Here is a 19,847-nt window from a genome sequence, read left to right on the forward strand (position 1 = left end):
TCCCCCATCTCAGACCAGGCCAGGGTCCTTGATTTTGCTGCAGTAGCTGCATAGCTCTGCTTTTGCTGGGGCTGCTGCCATGTTGCTTTGGGCTGGACTCTGCTGGTCTGGATGCTCCTGGGCAGGGCTCTGATGGGTGGAGTTCTGTTTTGTTGGGCTCTGCTAGGCTGGCCTCCAGTGGTGTGGATGCTCCTGGGTGGGCCTGTGCTGGGCTGGGGTGCTCTGGATGGATGCTGGGTTTGTTGTCTGTGTCTAGGTTGTGGTGGCTGGATGTCATGGGTGGGTCTTCTCCTTACCTGAGGGCTACTGGTGGGCTTTGACCCTGAGTAGTGTCCTTCATGGTTTTATGGCTTCATGGCAAAGACTCTGTTATCTGTTTGATCCAGATGTACATGGTTGTACAAATGTCCTTGAGTCACAGTGGGGTGGTGTGCCAGGCATACATTTGGGAGGTGAGCACAGTTCCCGGTGATGGCATTGTGTATTTTCTTACTGATGTTATGCTGGATGTGCTGACTGGGCAGTAGGGTGGAGATCACAATGTTGGCTCTGGGAACATGTGAGCAGCTTTTTCTGCTACCGTCCTTATTGAATCTGGTACTCGGTCCCCTTGTGAGCGCAGGTCATTGGTCCCTGTATGGATGATGATATTGTCTGGGTCTTGCAGGGTTGATTTGCACAGCAGCTGCAGTTCACTTTCTGTTGTTGGAAACCAGAATCTAGCTACCTGGTTTTTAGGGAAGAGGCACTGGTGGTCTAGGAATTTCCCAAGAGAATCGATGAGAATTGCTGTTATCGGGGCCTGTGTCTGTACCTGTGAGGGGCTCATGTGGTGAGGCTTTGAGACTGAATGATGTCAGCACAAGTATTTAAACTGATTTTTGTGTGCATATTGTATCACATAGCCAAGGAGATGAACTGAAAATGATCTGTAATTTAATGATTTAAATTAGGATAGTGAGTTCATGTGTTATTGTGCCCATGAGTAAAAGTGACTCATACCAATTTAAATTAGTTATGTGCTTTTTATATTTTTGAAATGTAACCATTTTGGTTTCTCTGGTGTTTGCTGTGCTTCTGCTGTATTTTATTGCCAGAATAAGCCATGGTTTCTTGTATCTGCTGCTGTCTGTTTCTCCCAGGAAGCCCTGGACAGCACCTTCTCCTGGTTCTTGGGGATGGCCACCTTTCCCCTGCTACCCACTGCTCAGGAGGAAGATGATGTGGAGGATGAGGGTCTGGACGTGGCCATGAAGGAGACAGCCAAGGAGAAGGAGGAGAGGAAGTCAGATCACTATGTGGCACGTGAGGATGTCATTAAGGTGCTTCAACCAGGGTGTTTGTTCTAATCCCTGTAGTTCCTCTCTTTTTCTTACTCCTCTCGGATGCACATGCTGTGACCTCACCTCTGTCCCTCCCCTTCTCTGCTTCCGCCAACTGGCTTGACATTTTCTCCTCCCCCTCTCTACCCTCCTCTCCTCCCTGATTCTCTCTCTGAGACTGCTTCTCTTCTTGATCAACTTGTCTTGCTCTGAAATTTAGAGCAACTGACAATTCACAACAATATACATTTGTATGACAGTTTACCTCAGTTATATAATTGAAGTAAAGGGTTGCATTATGGAGGTGTGTAAAGTAATCATATTGGCAAACAATACATGAATAATAACGGTGACACAGGATGTAGAATATAATGTAAAGTGACCTTTGTGACCATCTGGTGCACCCTTCCAGGGGCTGTTGAGGATGAAACTGCTGCCCAGAGTGCGGTACATTCTGGAGGTGATGCGACCACCCCCCCGAGTGGTCCTGGATCTGCTGGAAGTCCTGACCCGAATTGCCCGTCACTCATCTGCCTCCGCCACACAGGTACCCCCTAATTCCTGCTCCATCTCCTAGTCACCCTGTCCTCCTCTTCTCTCTGGCACCTCAACAAACAGGAGAGGTGATACTGGCTTACTGTGCCCAGTAGATAATTCAAAAGTCAGTAAGTTTGTATAGTGCCATTCACAAGCATTACATTAAATTATTGACATTCAGCAGACGCTCTTATCCAGAGCGACTTACATAGGTCACACTGTTTTTTTTTTTTTTGTTTTGTTTTTTTTTTTTTTACAATTTTACCCATTTACACAGCTGGATATTTACTGAAGTAGTTGTGGGTAAAGTACCTTGCCCAAAGGTACAACAGCAGTGCCCCAGCGGAGAATTGAACCGGCAACCTTTCGATCACGAGTCCTGCTCCTTAACCACTGTCCTTAACCACAAGTCATACAGTGCTTCCCAATGGCCATTTTCCAGAGGTAATAAAGTAACCAGAAGAAAAACACTAGCTGGTGCCACTTCAGGTTGTACTACCTCTACTGTATTATGCAAAACAAAATATGTGCTCCCTCTTCCTCTTTCAAATTCACTTACCTCAGTAGCAAAACTACAGTGAATAGACATGTACAAATTAATGTACAAATTGTAGCTAATGTGTTATTTTATAGAGAGGCAGGAAAGGGTGCTGTACGGTCATATTTCCTGGCCTTTGGTAGGGCCATTGCCACTGCGTGTTGGAACAGCCAGTATGGGGAGTGTAATTTGGACTGCCAGATAATAAAGCATGTTTCTAAGAAGGAAAAAGGCAGTCCTAGATGTTCTTTTAACATGATGCTCATAGAAGACATTTGAGTGAAATTTTACTCCGAGGTTTGTGATTCTAATTTTGGGGTCAGGGAGAGTTTAGCACAAACTCTGTCATACTGTGATGTGGCTGAGAGAGACCAAGAAAAAATAATTTCATTTTATCACAATTAAGCAGAATGAATGGGCTCCCAAGTAGCTCAGTGGTTCAGGCTACCAGGACCAAAGTGATCAAAAAGTGGTCAGGAAGGGCTGGATTGTCAGGATTGATGAAAGTATTTTGAACATCAAATCTGTGTGTAATGACTGTGTGACTGTGGAGGTGGTGTGACTCCTGTTACATTTTGGGCAAAGCAAATGGAAACAAGAAATGAACAGAAATTCTGCTTTAATGAAAAGTTTATATTCCGCATGTATCCACATGTATGTTGAGATGCCTGAGGATCATAGTATCATATTTAAGAACCAAATTTCTTACTAGAATTTGTCCAAATGTGTAATTCAGGGTGAATAGTCACATTATGGTTTTTCGTTGATATGCAGGTATGTTCTTGTGGTCCATCTCCACAACAAAAAGTCATGCCTCATTCTAAGTTGTCATTTTGCTTTATTTTTATAACCTGTTAATGGTGGCTCATTTTTGCTTTAGATTCAGATAGCTTCTTCTGCTGTTCATAAATTGCTACACAAGTAAAACACACATACATTTATTATTCAATAACTAATAACTTACTAGATTTCTCTGTTGATGTCCATGCAGTACTTGGATTTTGAGGAAGGTTTATGTGCGTTTGTAGTTCTGGACACTGCATGCAAGAAGTGCTTGTCTGTTTATGTAATAATTTGCTCTCTCTCACATCCGGCTCCGCTAAGCAAGGGCTATTTAAAGAATGAGGACAGCACCACCACCTTATATTTAATCCCGAATGTTTGAGCCCTTGCTCTGCACTGCTGATGGATTGCACTGCTTATTTCTGTGGTTGCTGTTTGTGTTCCTCCAGGTCCTGGACTGCCCTCGCCTTGTGGAGACAGTGTTGACAGAGTTCCTGCCGTGCACCTGGACCCCGCCCACCATGACTGCCCCTAAGCACCTGCATGGGCTTCCTGTAGCCGAGGCGGTGAAGCTGTTGCGTGTGCTGGCCTCTGCTGGGAGACATGCCTGTGCCAGACTGGTGGGCCTGGACCCTCTGCTACTGGTGTAATACTACATGGGAAATGCAGTTAAATGACATAAATAGCATCTGGGCCCTTTGCCACTGGTTTAACACTACAAAGAAAATGCACTAAAATTACATAATTATTATATAAATGTGAGTATGTATACACACAAAGATCACAGAAGAGTTATCTGTGTATGTGTGAGTATATGTAGTCATCCCTTGCCAATCACAAGTCTGTCAGCCATGGATTTTGATTTCTTGGGATTTATGGATTATAAAGTCTCTTCAACAGCGGTCTTCTGACTGGATTTTCATTGGATTGACACACATGTAATTTTTTCCGACCTGTGTGCTAAATTCCCAGTCCCTGGTATCTGTACCATGTGTGGAAACAAACTAATGTGTCTCTGACAGGTTAAAAGTGACGTAGTGTAGTGGGTGGCACTGTGGTACAGCAGTAATTGCATCACAGGAGTTGCCAGTTTGATTTCTGGATGAGCTGCTTCTCCTGTATGCTTGGGCAAGATGCTTTCCCTGAAATGTCTTAGAAGGGTATTCTACCTGACACGACTCTGGAGTGCACTTTACCTGAAATGCCTCAGTAATGTAATTTTCCTGAAATGTCTTAGAAAATATCCAGGTGTATACATGGATATGTTCAACCTGTAAAATGTGTTGATGTCTCTGTAACTCCGGACATGGTCAGGGAGTTAGCTGCAGGCAGCAGCCCTGCTTAAGGTAGAGCAAGTGACAGGGTAGCCAGAGCAGGTGCCAATGGGTGTCAGCTGGGACAGCTAGTCTTTTGCTGTTAGTTATTACTTGTAGGCTCATCAGGCAGAAGGTTGTGCCAGTGCTCAGTGCATTTTGAATTGCTGGTGTTGGTGGTGGTGTTTGCAGCTTTGTTACTACTGTGTCATCAGTTTTAACATGGCTGTTGTTCATATCCGCAGTTCCATGCTTCTTTATGTTGTATTTGTTCTTTATCATGCTGCAACTGTGTTTTATTTTGTAGGTCAGCATGATTATCTTAACTTTGATGTGAATATCGTAGGACTTTTGGTTTGTCTCTCAAGGAGGGACAGTGCTCCCCACCCAACCTTCCACATTGAAGCAAACATGAATTCACTAACCGAAGGCTATACTTAATCCTGAGGTTGGCAAGGGACTTAGAGAGATGTGCCTCTAAGAGACTGTGCGGAATGTTGCCCTAATGGTCTGTTCTGTTCAGCTGAGCGGGATGGATGTGAGGGAACGTCTGGTCCGTGTGCTGGCCCTGGAGCCCCAGGAGCTGCTGCTGGAGACAGGACAAGCCCTGCGGATCAGCACAGAAGCCCTGAGGCTGTGGGCTGTGGCGGCCGCGTACGGACAAGCCAGTGACCTGTACAGGTGAGACTGGGTGGGCGGAGGGTGTCATAGGTTAGCTTTCACCAGGATTCATGTAATCCTTCCTCTTTAGAATCCCCCGAAGTAACCTAAGGGGCACGGCTGCTGAAGTGAAGTGACAGAATAAGGATAGGGAATAAGTCTGATAGAATAGGAATAAGGGGATAAGGAATTTAAACAGATGTTTCATATTTTTCTCATTTTGGAACCTCATCATGAGACTGTTTGTCATTTATGGAACATATTTGTACAAACTAAGGAAAAGGTAACAAAATGCAACAGTTGTGGAAATTTGGTTCGTCAGAATGAAAGTAAGGACAGCATGCCGTGGAGTTACACTGAATGCTGCTCAGCTGTCCTCTGGGAATCAGAGGAGACTGGGACCCTTTCAGCAGTGCCATGCCCTCTGTCTCTCTCAGGGATCTCTACCCATTCCTGGTGAAGGTGCTGCAGTCCGTTCCTGGAGAGGGGGCCCCCAGAGGCTCCCTGAGGTCTTTGGAGTTGCACAGAGCACTGGCCTTCCTTACCGTGCTCACCTACATCACGCACACCGCTGGCTGCCAACAAGAGCTGCAGACAGGGCCTGAAAGGTGAGGCTGATGCCGTCCCTATCACCAGCCTTTGAGGAGTAACACCCAGTGTAAAGTAGCTCCTATGTCCACTCTCACCCTGAAGTCGCACAGTAATAGTGCCTGTGGTAAAATGAAATGTTTCTGTCGAAAAGGACAATATTCAAATGCAGTAAGTTTGTGTTTCCAGCCTGAATTTAAAAGAGAGTGTAATGGATGATATATATATTTGGAGACTTTTAGTGGCAAGTCAGAACCTGTTTGTGTGGAAATATATTATCCATTTAGGCTGTCTGATTTGTGTGTCCCCAGCAGTGACGGTGACCTCTTTGTGTACCATAGTTACCAGGATTCTGAGTGTCCTCCCCCTCCCCCAGTGAAGTGGTGTCATGTGACTGACCTGCAGCCCTCCATAGTGGGCTGGTTGAAGCGGTGTGTGAAGACACTTGAAGACCCAGCCCACAGTGACAGCATGGTGATGCTGGTCTCTTCTCAGATACTCTATCTGGGGGCCTTCTACTCCCAGCTCAGCACTCAGGTCAGTTTCAGCAGTCAAACAGACGAAGACCCTAAATAACAGGTAGGCAACATGCAGCTCTCATGGCCTTGTGAAGCCCTATGGCCTTATGCAGCCCTGTGGGCTTAGGTAACCATCCAAAGCTTCATGTGTGGTTGCTGAATGTGAAGAGAAAAAATGCAAGTATTTCAGAGAGGATTAATGCTGTCATTAAAAATGTTATTGTGTGCTATCGAACTGTGATAAAATGTGATTACAGAATAGAATACAGGGGGGCATTCTTGAACAGGGAGTGCTCAGTTTACCCCTGTCATCTCACCAGAAGTATGAACCCAGCAGAACTGCAGTGTACATCTATGAAAACATCTCCCCTCCTCATGTCAAGTGTAGAGCAACACAGATTTCAAGTACAAATAAATGCATGGATGGGTAATAAAAATACATTTTACAAGTTCTTATTACAATACATTAAAAGGTATTCACAATTTGAAAATATTTGTACTTAGCCAGTATATTTGGACAAGTATACTTGTAAGCCCTTTCTGGGTCAGGTTGGCCACCCCTGGTTTTAATGCTGTGCTGCTGCAACAGGTATCAGCATGTTTAGTCAGCTTGTATATATGAAATCGTCTGATTTGATGCATATGACATGATGCAGTGTAAGCACGTAATGTACAATATAACACAGGGTTTCACTGTTCATTTGTGAGACATGCCTTACACTATCTGCTCACAGTCTACATTAATTTGTGGAGATATAACCAGTAAGATCTGTTCTTTCAGAGAACTCTGTAGATTGAGTGACTGGTCATTTGACACCCTGTTTGTGTAAAAATTAGGGATGCACCGAATCTTGATTTTTAGGGTTCGGCCGAATCCGAAACCGAATACCAAATCCCACTCATTTCAGTTACGCACACATAAATGCAGTAAACACCAAGAACAACCATAGAATAAATAATCACAGATAAATGTCTATTGCATTGGACACCTCAGCTTCAGAAAGTAAAAGTCCTGCCAAATATTTGTTCCACCCATGCACTACACCAGCTGAATTTAATTAGTACAACTCTTCAGCCAGGTAGAGGAGCTAATTAGTGAAATCACCTTGTTTAGTGAATGGCTAGAACAAATACATGGTAGGACTTTTACTTTCTGAAGCCGAGGTGTCCACCTCTGCTGTTTCGGCATCTGATGTGGCCGTTTCTGAGCTGTTGCGGTACAGTTCGTCCCATGCGATGTTTCCAGAATTGTTTAGGGTCCTTGCCACCATGAAACAAATCAGCTTCACAAATTGTACATATGGCTCTATTTGAATTGCCTTCTTTTGACCTGAAATATTGCCACACAATACTTTTTTTGGTTGCGACTTCCATTTTCACGATCCGGCTATACTACTAAACCGCCAAATGCAAACAGCTTCCCATCCTCACTTACATCCACTCTCATTATGTCGAGGTGCGTAGGGTTTGGTTCGGTCGATAAAATGGTATAAGGTTTGGCCGAATCCGAAACCAAATCTTGGATTCGGTGCATCCCTTGTAAAAATCAAATGAAAGCCTGGTTTAATATTAGCATTACATTTACATGTCATTTGGAGTGCATGCATTTGCAATCCATGTAACCTTTCATGATGACAAAGACTTTGGCACTGATCAGAGCTGTGCAGTATAACCAGAGAAACGTCATAAACTGCTGTGATTGATGAGAGATTAACAGGCTTGTAGAATTGATCAGAACAGATCAGTCAAATCCACCAAAGTATAGCTAAAGGTAATATGGCAAATTTCCTAAACGTAATGGCACATAGAACTTTTTTTGCAGCGCGTCACAAAAGTGTGATATAGTGTGACATGCTCCAGTATGATGTGGTGTGACATGGCTTTATGTGTAGGTCTTAGTGCTTTATGAAAGGAGGTGACGTGGAGGCATAATGGCAGTCTGTGCTTTTTGCTCTCCTCCCTCAGAGTTGTTTCCAGCCTGTAGAGTGTCTCCAGGAGCTGGAGAGTCTCACCTCAGAGGTGCTCATCCCACTTCTGTCTCATCAGGCTGTGCGTAGCATGATTGACAGACTCAAGTGAGTATCTGCTCAGGTTCTGTGTTCAGCTGTGTGTTGATGATTCCTGTGGCAGCGTTCAGCCATATAGTGGTGGTATAGTGGTGTTGAGATGTGTGTAAAATGTGAATTTTTCTGTGGTGGTTCTCCAGGTCCTGCTCAGTACTCTGTAATCCACAATTTTGCAAGCTGGGACTAGAGACAGTGTCCAGCCTTCCTGGGCGAGGATGTGGTTCAGGGAGCCCCAGTCACAGGCTTGCCGGCCCTGGCTCGCCACTACCCCTCCTCACTGCACTGTGCTACCTTCTTCACACTGCCAGCAGCATCCATCGTGGGCTTGCCCAAAAGGTGCCATAACTCTTACCACACCTCTCTGCGCTGCTTCTCCAAGTCAGCAGTCCATGGATAACATTTAAAAATTCATTAGCTTAGAGAGGGATGACTAAACTATGCAGAACTGTTTTATTGAAAAAATAAAGTGTCCAGTATATATCTTGGCCAACTTTATTGTTCACACGCAATGATTTTCTTGAAATTTTTTTTTTATTATTTTCACTGTTTTTATATATCACTTATACTATGTAACATGACCTTCAATATAAGGTGATTTTATTTTCAAAGAGTGGTTTTTAAAACTACAGAAATGTGCTATTATATCAGATAGAGAAGACCTTTGGCAATGGTTAGCAAAAAAAATGTTTTCTGACTCCATAAGAGGGAGCCAGTGATACAGTTTCTGGTGGGATAAAGCTGTTGGTTAATTATAATGCAAAATACAGGTCTGTGTTCCAGTGTGGTAGTCCCACATATAATCCTTTCAATGAAAGAACCAGATGGGTTTCTAAAATCATATATTGTTAAAAAAAATCCCTAGGTTCCTGAACTTGCTGTTTTTCACCACACCCATCGCCCTTGCTCCCTGGCCACTTGCATTGTCACACCCCAAACACTATTGCATAGCATACGCCCAAATTCTCAGATTTGAGATACCACAGTAAACTTCTGAGGGGAAAGGAGTGTTTGAGCCACTGCTGTGAGTTGCTGTCTCCCAGGCCCCAGTGGACCCTTTTACCGCATACACATGTGGATTACAGGAGATCAGCTTTCATCTGCCTCACAAGCCATCCTCCTGGACCACTGGTACCCTGAGCACCGCATGGACAGTGGCTATCATGGCTGTCCCAGCAGGCCACAGAGGCTGTGTGTGTCACGAGTATTTGTGAGCCGATAGTTAACACTGAGCAGATTTTTGGCCTGTTTCATATTGGTTCTTCTTGTGTAATCTAGAATGTTGTTATGGAAATTCTTCTGTTTCCCGTTTTAATTTTTAGACGATTTTGTGAATGGTCATATTCAATTTAAAATGTCTACTGCCATCTAGTGGAAGCAGTTGATGCAAACAAATGTAGCGTTGTGCAGTCTGATATGAGTTTTTCCATTACATTATCATTGATATGGAATACCATATGGCTCTTCTGAGTAGAATGCAGTGAGGTATGGAGTTTATTTTTTCATTAATGCAGTATTTCGTGATCCAGTATGACTTGCCTGATATGTGGAAAATTCCGTGTCTTTACCACTCAATTTTTCCTGAATCAGATCAGGGTAAATACCTGGTTGCATGTTAGTCAGTCAGTGCGCTGGCTCAGGGGTACAAGAGCAGTGTCCCTTATAATGGTCTTATAAGCCCATTTTCCTAACCACTCTGTTACTCTGCTGCACTTTACATTGGCTGGTGCCAGGGACTGACTACTCTCATCTCTCTTCACAGTTTGCCCCGCTGTTGGTCTCAGATGCCCTGTCAGGCTACCTGCAGGCGTGCTGCCAGGCAATGCCCACCCTGTCCCACTCTAGCGCCTGGCTGCTGCGCCATGAGCACCACCTGCTCTACCTGCTGCTGAAGCTGCTCATTAGACTGGTAGGTATAGCCCCATCCCCAGTCATGGTCCTCAGTTTTTTATAGGAGGCACAAGCATGTTAGAGGCAGCCAATTGGTTCCCAAGGCTTAATCAGAAAGCCTTGTCATTTGAGAGTGGATGCAAGTGAGGATGGGAAGCTGTTTGCATTTGGCGTTTCAGTAGTATAGCCGGACAGTGAAAATGGAAGTCGCAACCAAAAAAAGTATTGTGTGGCAATATTTCAGGTCAAAAGAAGGCAATTCAAGTAGAGCCATATGTACAATTTGTGAAGCTGATTTGTCTTGTGGTGGCAAGGACCCTAAACAATTCTGGAAACATCGCATGGGACGAACTGTACCGCAACAGCTCAGAAACAGCCACATCAGATGCCGAAACGGAGATCACCGCTTTCTTTAGCGAACCTCTAATTTCCCGGACAGAGGATCCACCGACTGTCACCATTAAATTGTCATTTGAAGAATTGGTTGAGTGGAAGAGAATTGAGAATTGTCCTTGAAATGGTGAATTTACATACCTTTTTAATTTTATTTTAAAATGAACACACCACATTTTTATTGTGAATCATGAATGAATTCTAAAACATAAAATGCATTACTTTTGTGATTTTTTTCTCATGTTGTATGGGGCAGTGTGACAGAGTGCTGTCACTACGGTTGAGTATGCGCTCTGACCGCCATACCAATGAGTCTGGCTCTTTGGTGTTGCGGTCAAAGCTGCAGTTTGGTACCCTGTAGACCTGGGTTCGAAGGCCTGGTGGGGTGACTGCTCTCACCCTTCGCCACAGGCTGTGTGATTTCCATACTGTTTTTCAGGTACCCATCAGCACAGATGTAGGCAAGCAGGCATCTCTCTACCATGAGGTTACTGTGGTAATGCTGTCATGGCTGTTGCCTGGCAGTGAACACCTGGCCTATGACCTGTTGGCCACCGTGGTCTTTAACCAGGACTTCATTCCGTGAGTCTGTCTTTGGTGCTTCTCTTTGGGGTCTGAGCTAATTCTCTCATTGGTTCTATACCAGGGAGTAGCAAATCTGATCTATTGCTGTTAGGGCAGGACTCTAAACAATCTCTGGCACTGGCTGTCATCAAAACACTGTCAGTGAGCTGCAAATAAACTACAAACATTAAACAACAGCAACAACAAAATTTATTGAATATAGTGCGTTTTACAACCAAGGTTGTCACAAACCGCAGTACAGATGTTTTCCAGAGGGAATAAAACCACAGAGAAAAACAGTGAAGAGTGACAGAAAGGAAGCTTTGTGGCATCATATTGCTCTGTGGCTACAGCCCTCTCCATATCTTCGTCTAGATTACAGTTAACAGTATCCTGCAGCACACAGTAAATTGGTGAGTTTTTAGCCTAGACTTAAATATTAAATCCAAGTCTGACTCCTTGATGTGCTTGGCTAGATTATTCCATAAGAGTGGGGCTCTGTAGGAGCAGGCTCTACCATCTGCTGAACTTTTTGATGTTAGGAAGTACCAGATAGTCAGCATGATGTGAACAGAACAGTTCATGAGGAAGAAGCAGTTCTGTGAGATAAGAAGGGAAAATGCAGAACCCAGAAGGTTAAAAGAAGTGCCTTCGACCCAGTACTTGAAAATAAACCAGTGAAGAGACAATCACAAGAGAAATATACTCAGATGTTTTTGTTGTAGTTAGAATGCAGCCAAGTGATAGGGCGTCTCAATAATCCAACCTCAGTGAGACAAAATCATGGATCAGTTTTTCTGCATCATTTAGTGATAGAAGTTCAGATCAGATCAGACAGGATATTTCAGATGTTTTAGTGAGTAAGAAATTAGCTGTAATGCATGCATGTAGCAGTTCAGTTGGCTTCATTGACAATTATACCTGTGTATCTTCAGCATAGCAAAGAAGGTTCATTATATGCTTATGAATAATGTCATCACAGTATAGTATATATACAGGTCCTTCTCAAAAAATTAGCATATTGTGATAAAGTTCACTATTTTCTGTTATGTAATGATAAACATTAGACTTTCATATATTTTAGATTCATTACACACAACTGAAGTAGTTCAAGCCTTTTATTGTTTTAATATTGATGATTTTGGCAAAAAAGTAAAGAAAAACCAAAAATCCCTATCTCAAAAAATTAGCATATGTCATCCGACCAATAAAAAAAAAGTGTTTTTAATACAAAAAAAGTCAACCTTCAAATAATTATGTTCAGTTATGCACTCAATACTTGGTCGGGAATCCTTTTGCAGAAATGACTGCTTCAATGCGGCGTGGCATGGAGGCAATCAGCCGGTGGCACTGCTGAGGTGTTATGGAGGCCCAGGATGCTTCGATAGCGGCCTTAAGCTCATCCACAGTGTTGGGTCTGGTGTCTCTCAACTTCCTCTTCACAATATCCCACAGATTCTCGATGGGGTTCAGGTCAGGAGAGTTGGCAGGCCAGTTGAGCACAGTAATACCATGGTCAGTAAACCATTTACCAGTGGTTTTGGCACTGTGAGCAGGTGCCAGGTCGTGCTGAAAAATGAAATCTTCATCTCCATAAAGCTTTTCAGCAGATGGAAGCATGAAGTGCTCCAAAATCTCCTGATAACTAGCTGCATTGACCCTGCCCTTGATAAAACACAGTGGACCAACACCAGCAGCTGACATGGCACCCCAGAGCATCACTGACTGTGGGTACTTGACACTGGACTTCAGGCATTTTGGCATTTCCTTCTCACCAGTCTTCCTCCAGACTCTGGCACCTTGATTTCCGAATGACATGCAAAATTTGCTTTCATCCGAAAAAAGTACTTTGGACCACTGAGCAACAGTCCAGTGCTGCTTCTCTGTAGCCCAGGTCAGGCGCTTCTGCCGCTGTTTCTGGTTCAAAAGTGGCTTGACCTGGGGAATGCGGCACCTGTAGCCCATTTCCTGCACACGCCTGTGCACGGTGGCTCTGGATGTTTCTACTCCAGACTCAGTCCACTGCTTCCACAGCTCCCCCAAGGTCTGGAATCGGCCCTTCTCCACAATCTTCCTCAGGGTCCGGTCACCTCTTCTGGTTGTGCAGCGTTTTCTGCCACACTTTTTCCTTCCCACAGACGTCCCACTGAGGTGCCTTGATACAGCACTCTGGGAACAGCCTATTCGATCAGAGATTTCTTTCTGTGTCTTACCCTCTTGCTTGAGGGTGTCAATGATGGCCTTCTGGACAGCAGTCAGGTCGGCAGTCTTACCCATGATTGCGGTTTTGAGTAATGAATCAGGCTGGGAGTCTTTAAAAGCCTCAGGAATCTTTTGCAGGTGTTTAGAGTTAATTCGTTGATTGAGATGATTAGGTTAATAGCGTGTTTAGAGTACCTTTTCATGATATGCTAATTTTCTGAGATAGGAATTTTGGGTTTTCATGAGCTGTATGCCAAAATCATCAGTATTAAAACAATAAAACACCTGAAATATTTCAGTTGGTGTGCAATGAATCTAAAATATATGAAAGTTTAATTTTTATCATTACATTATGGAAAATAGTGAACTTTATCACTATATGCTAATTTTTTGAGAAGGACCTGTATAAGGAGAACAGTAGGGTTCCCAAAGCAAACCTTATGGAACACCATATTTAACCTCAGATTAATAAAATGGTTCTGCCTCTAACTGCAGAAATTTAATATCAGTCTGATAGATATGACCAAAACCAAGAAAGAGCCTATCCACAAAGACCAAGAAGGTTTTCTGTTTAGTACAGTTTTTTGGATCAAAGGCAGAAGTTAAATCAAGGAGAACAAGAATACACACAGAACTAATTTTGGAAGAGATTAGTAAATCAATTACTTTAAGTGCCTTTTTAGTGCTATGAAGTCATCTGAAACCTGACTTGAGTGGTTCAAACACATTAAAAAGGCTAATGTCTGGCTCTGCTGTTTAGAAAGCATGAAACTCAGAAAACAATACTCCCTTTAAAGTTGTCTTTAAGGTAAAGACAAAACAGAAATTACAGAAAAATGCTGTATTCTAACTAATCATGATCTGAACAGTATATAGCAAAAATGTTGAAACTGAGGGGAGGAGATTCAGTCAAAACACAGTACTAAAAGCTTTCAAATCTAAGCATCAGGCTTTAATGTGAATATTCCCTCCCAGAAAAAACCAACGTTACGAAACAGCAGTAAGAATGGCAGTTTGGCCACCAAGACGCATCAAGATGAACTTGCATCTGTTTCAGGGCTTAACTGAGTGCAGAGAAAAATCTCAGTTTTGGGAAAAGAAATGCCACTACTGAAGTGCAGAGAAAACCTCATTGTTAATGCAAACTATAAATTGAATATTACTGTTAAATGAGCACAAACAAGGCCAAGGATGAATAGACTTCCCCTTCTATTTTTACTGCTTCCCATTCCTAGGAGCATAAAGTTGTGCTGTACACAGTGGACTTTAATTGACCTAAAAATCTGTTTATGTGAACATGGGAACTTTCTGCGGATACCAAAGCATGTGCCATAGTGCATACCACGCTCTATGAAAATTAGATGCCACTGTGAACATTGTCAATATTTCCAGAGTGCAGCGTAGTAAGGTCTTCACAGGCCTGAAACTGAAACCTAATGCCGAAACTGAACCCAGCCCAACAATCATAACTTTGTCTTACTCAACTCAACCAGAACATGACCTGATGGTGGGGGTGGGGGTTGGGGGGGCGGTGGACACATTAATACATTGGTAACTACCAAAATGGCTAAATGCATCTAAGACGTACTTATATCATATCAAAGTCATGGTCAGCAGTTTACATATGTCAAAGTTATCTTTCCAAAACTGTTTCTTGTCTAAATAAATTAATCCTCTATTCAAGCTCCATATTTGCAGTAGCCTTTAAAAACATCAATACCCTTTGTGTAAATGTTATTACATTACATCATTCAACAGGTGCTCTTACCCAGAGAGGACTTCCAAATAAGTGCATCACTAATGCAATTTTTTATACAAAATAGGGCTATATAGGATACATAGAGATAAAGCTTGAAAAGATGAGTTGTCAGCTTTCTCTTGAAGGCACCCAGGGAGTCCGTTGTACGAATCCCAGCAGGAATCTCATTCCACCAGTGTGGAGCAAGTACTGAGAAGAGGCTGGTCTGAGAGATGTTGTGAGCTGTTGTGTTTCAGGACTCAGGGGTGACCCGAGGGAGCAGATCACAGCGCTCTTGTAGGCCTTGATCATGTCCTGTATGTACCGGGTGGCTGATCCCTTGATCCTTGCTGCAACGAGTAGCCAGTGGAGGGACTCAAAGAGAGGTGTCACATGGGCCTGCTTGAGGAGGTTGAACATTAGTCAGGCTGCTGTGTTCTGGACAAGATGCAGTGGTCGGATGTCATATGCCAGGAGGCTGGCAAGCAGCGAGTTGCAGTAGTCCAGATGTGACAGGATGAGAGCCTGGAGTGTGTATTTGGAGAGGTATGGTCTGATCTTCCTCATGTTGAACAAAAGGAATCTGCAGATCCTGGTTGTGGCTGCAATATTCAATTTCAGTTTCAATTCAGTTTATTTATATAGCGCTTTTTACAACATGAGTTGTCACAAAGCAGCTTTACGTCGGTATTCCAGGCCTGATACCCCCTCAGAGCAAGCCAAAGGCGACAGTGGCAAGGAAAAACTCCCTGACTAATTGGAAGAAACCTTGAGCAGAGCCTGGGTCAGAGGGGGAGCTCATGTGCTTCTGGCTGGCACTGGATGGACAAATAGAATAGAAAGAATGTCCTAAGAAGTTCTTAACAGTACTTAAGAATGGTGAAACATGTAGGTAGTGGGACACAGCAATATACGGTGTGTAAAACATAATGAGTCTTGTAAATCTTAAATTTTAAAAGTTATACAGCAGAATATGCATGGCATGTAGTCCTCGAGGGTCCAGTTCTTGGTACATGGAGGGCTCCACAGGAAAGACAGCGGGGAAGCTGAGCTGGGGGTCCCGAAGTGGTGCTTGAGTTACAGCTCCTGGCAGGAGCCCGGAGCCGGGTGAGGAAAACAAAATTGAAAAACATTGATTAGTGGATGATAAGAATGGCAGGAATGTACAGCAGAGAGCCAGGAGAGGAGGGGCAGGGAAAAAGATGCCAGTGTGCAACAAGGAAAAACCCCGGTAGACTAAGATTCTGGCAGCATACCTAGGGGACAGGAGGCAAGGGATTGGCATAACCATGAGGGCGACCCGAAGGCAGTCAACACCAGATCACGGCACAGAGTCTATGCCATGATAAAGTGACAGCAATGACCACTTAGTCCACCAGAGACTCTATGATCCATGCCAGCACCAGGCCATGTCCCTCAGCTGAAGGATTTACTGTATAGATATGTTTTGAGCCTAGATTTAAAGGTGGAGAGAGAGTCTGTTCCCCGATCCTCAATGGGTAAGCTGTTCCACAAAAGAGGGGCTCGATGGAAAAAGGCTCTACTGCCTATAGTAGTTTTGTCCACTCTTGGAACGATGAGAAGCCGGGCATTTTGGGAACGAAGGGCTCTTTGTGGAAGGTATGGGTGAAGAAGGTAGGGACAGGCAAGCCCATTTAAAACCTGAAATGTGAGTAAGAGTATTTTAAAATCAATCTGGTATTTAAAGGGTAGCCAATGGAGAGAAGCTAGAACTGCGGTAATGTCCTCAAAGCGTTTTGTTCTAGTTAAGATACGAGCAGCTGTATTTTGTACCAGCTGAAGGGGTTTTAATTCAATTCAATTCAATTCATTTTTATTTGTATAGCGCTTTTTACAACACAAGTTGTCACAAAGCAGCTTTACATTGTTCCCAGGCCTGAGACCCCCTGAGAGCAAGCCTAAGGCAACAGTGGCAAGGAAAAACTCCCTATCAGGAAGAAACCTTGAGCAGAACCGGGCTCATGGGGGGACCCATCTGCTTCTGGCCGGCACTGGGCAGATAGAGTTAAAGTACATTGCATAATTTGTCTCTAAGACATTTACGATTGACAGACAATAGTAGTTAACAGTAGAGTGATTATAAGAATGTCTCCTAGGATGTCCGGTTCTTGGAACGCAGTTGGCTTTGATGGGCAGGGCAGCGAGGTAGCAGGACTGGGAAACGGGATGAGACGCTTGGGGTACAGCTCCGGACAGGAGCCCGGAGCAGGGATAGGAAGCAAACAGAAAACAGTGGTTAGTGGATGATAAGAATGGCAGGGATGTAGAACAGAGAGGCAGGAGAGGAGGGGCAGTGAAAAAGGTGAGGGGGCAGAGAAAAAGGTGTGCAACAAGGAAAGACTCTGGCAAGCTAACATTATGGCAGCATACCTAGGGGACGGGAGGCAAGGGACCGGCATAGTCATGAGAGCGACCCTAAGACAGTCAACACCAGATCACGGCACAGGGTCCATGAAAGCAATGACCACTTAGTCCACCAGAGACTCTATGATCCACGCCAGCACCAGGCCATGTCCCTCAGCTGAAGGATTTACTATATAGATATGTTTTGAGCCTAGACTTAAAGGTGGAGAGAGAGTCTGTTCCCCGAATCTCAGAGGGTAAACTGTTCCACAGGAGAGGGGCTTGATAGGAAAAGGCTCTACCACCTACAGTAGTTTTGCCCACTCTTGGAATGGTGAGAAGCCCGGCATTTTGGGAGCGAAGGGCTCTCTGCGGAAGATATGGATGAAGAAGGTCCTTAAGATAGGGGGGGCAAGCCCATTTAAAGCCTTAAATGTGAGTAAGAGTATTTTAAAAATGATCCGGTATTTAATAGGTAGCCAATGGAGAGAAGCCAGAACTGGGGTGATGTGCTCAAAGCGTTTAGTTTTAGTTAAGATTCGAGCAGCTGCATTTTGCACCAGCTGAAGGGGTTTTAATGAGACGTTTGCACATCCTGACAAGAGGGCATTACAGTAGTCTAATCTGGATGTTACAAAGGCATGGATTAGTTTTTCAGCGTCGTTAATTGATACGATTTTCCTGATTTTAGCAATATTTCTCAGATGGAAGAAGGCAGTCCTAGAGGTGTTAGTTATGTGAGTTTCAAAGGAGAGCTCGGGATCAATAACAACACCAAGGTCTTTGATGGCTGCACTCGGGGCAAGGGAGACACCATCAAGGTCCAGTGTAAAATGAGTGAGTTTGCTCCTGATTGAATTTTGGCCTATGACCAATATTTCGGTTTTGTCCGGGTTAAGGAGGAGAAAGTTTCGGGCCATCCAATTCTTTACATCTGTTAGGCAGGCCTCCATGTTTGAAATATTCAGAGGGACATCGGGTTTGACTGATATGTATAACTGAGTGTCATCCGCGTAACAGTGGAAATTAATGTCATGTTTACGGATGATATCGCCAAGAGGCAACATGTATAACGAGAAGAGCAGAGGCCCAAGCACAGATCTTACTCTAGAACGAGCGGAAGGTTCATTGTTAATGGAGACAAACTGATATCGTTCTGATAGGAAGGACCTAAACCAAGATAGAGCCTGTCCACTTATGCTAACCAGATTTTCGAGGCTGTCAAGGAGGATACAATGATCGATGATCACACATGGCCATTGTCACAGGAGAGTATAAGATTGTTGAGCACTTTCAGAAGAGCAGTTTCTGTACTCTGATGAGGTCTAAACCCAGACTGAAAGACTTCCAAAATGTTGTTAGAGTGTAAAAATGCAGAGTTGCTTTGATACTGCTTTTTCCAGGATTTTTGAGAGGAATGGAGGATTCGTGATGGGCCTGTATGCTCCTTCAAAGACAGATTGCTGTCCAAGGTTACCCCAAGGTTTTTGGGAGCTGTGGTTGCCATTACCTTTGCATTGTCAACGCAGATTGAGAGGTTCCTTGGAGGAGACATATTTGCTGGGAGGTTGACAAGACTGAGATAGTCTAAGTTCAGTTTGAGCTGTTGCTTGTTCGTCCAACTCAGTGAGACATGCTGATATTTGAAGAGTCATGTCCGTCTCAGGAGGGAAGGAAATGAACAGTTCTGGTGTAGAGAGAGAATGAGTGGTCACAGCACTGATTCCTGTTCATTCAGAATTAAGATTTTTGTCCACATTTTAGACAGCATTGCATTCAAAACCTTATACTCTGGAACATTGAGCCCAACCCAGACTAGCTTTACATGTATGTTGTCTGACTTTACAGCATATATTAAATAAGATAGAACAGTGATTCTCAACCTTTTTTGGCTTACGTACCCCCTTTTCATGATTTTTAAACCAAGTACCCCTTGACCAGACTACAACATTTTGCTTTAAAATACTATGAAATTGTAGGTAGCCTAGCCCAGAGGCTGGAGATGCAGTCTAGCAGCCAGAGGGTCACTGATTTGAGTCCTGAATAAGAATAACAGTAAGACAGTTATTTTTTTTTGATGCCTCCTGAGCAGATTTATTTGTTACAACTACCAGCACAAATATTTCAGTATGTAGCTTTATGCAAGTCCAGTTTTATGTCAGTAATTACCGGCTTGCGACGGGGTCCTGCATCACCCTGTCGGGGTTTATTTTGCAATAATGACCGGCTCGCTGTACATTATCCTGCTTATTACACGGCTACTTACTAAATAAATCAATAATTTGACACAATTGATTTAAAAATGATTTTATTGCTTCCACTAAAAAATTAGTCTGTTAGATTCTACGGTTGGAACCTGCGTCCATAGCAACGT

The 19,847-nt window shown here is 43.7% G+C and overlaps 1 protein-coding gene across 2 annotated transcripts in view; it reads left to right on the forward strand.

The window, feature by feature from the left end:
* rpap1 (RNA polymerase II associated protein 1) overlaps positions 1–19,847 on the forward strand; it is a 46,278-nt gene that overhangs the window by 11,091 nt on the left and 15,340 nt on the right. For both annotated transcript variants that reach the window (XM_036542002.1, XM_036542003.1), the window contains exons 12-21: positions 1,143–1,322; positions 1,735–1,869; positions 3,630–3,800; positions 5,017–5,174; positions 5,591–5,761; positions 6,083–6,278; positions 8,225–8,334; positions 8,466–8,661; positions 10,085–10,231; positions 11,045–11,187. In XM_036542002.1, the coding sequence (XP_036397895.1) occupies positions 1,143–1,322; positions 1,735–1,869; positions 3,630–3,800; positions 5,017–5,174; positions 5,591–5,761; positions 6,083–6,278; positions 8,225–8,334; positions 8,466–8,661; positions 10,085–10,231; positions 11,045–11,187 (1,607 nt within the window). The remainder of the gene's footprint in view (positions 1–1,142; positions 1,323–1,734; positions 1,870–3,629; positions 3,801–5,016; positions 5,175–5,590; positions 5,762–6,082; positions 6,279–8,224; positions 8,335–8,465; positions 8,662–10,084; positions 10,232–11,044; positions 11,188–19,847) is intronic.

Source organism: Megalops cyprinoides, chromosome 12 (genome assembly GCF_013368585.1).
Source record: "Megalops cyprinoides isolate fMegCyp1 chromosome 12, fMegCyp1.pri, whole genome shotgun sequence".
In the NCBI taxonomy this organism is placed as follows: Eukaryota; Metazoa; Chordata; class Actinopteri; order Elopiformes; family Megalopidae; genus Megalops; species Megalops cyprinoides.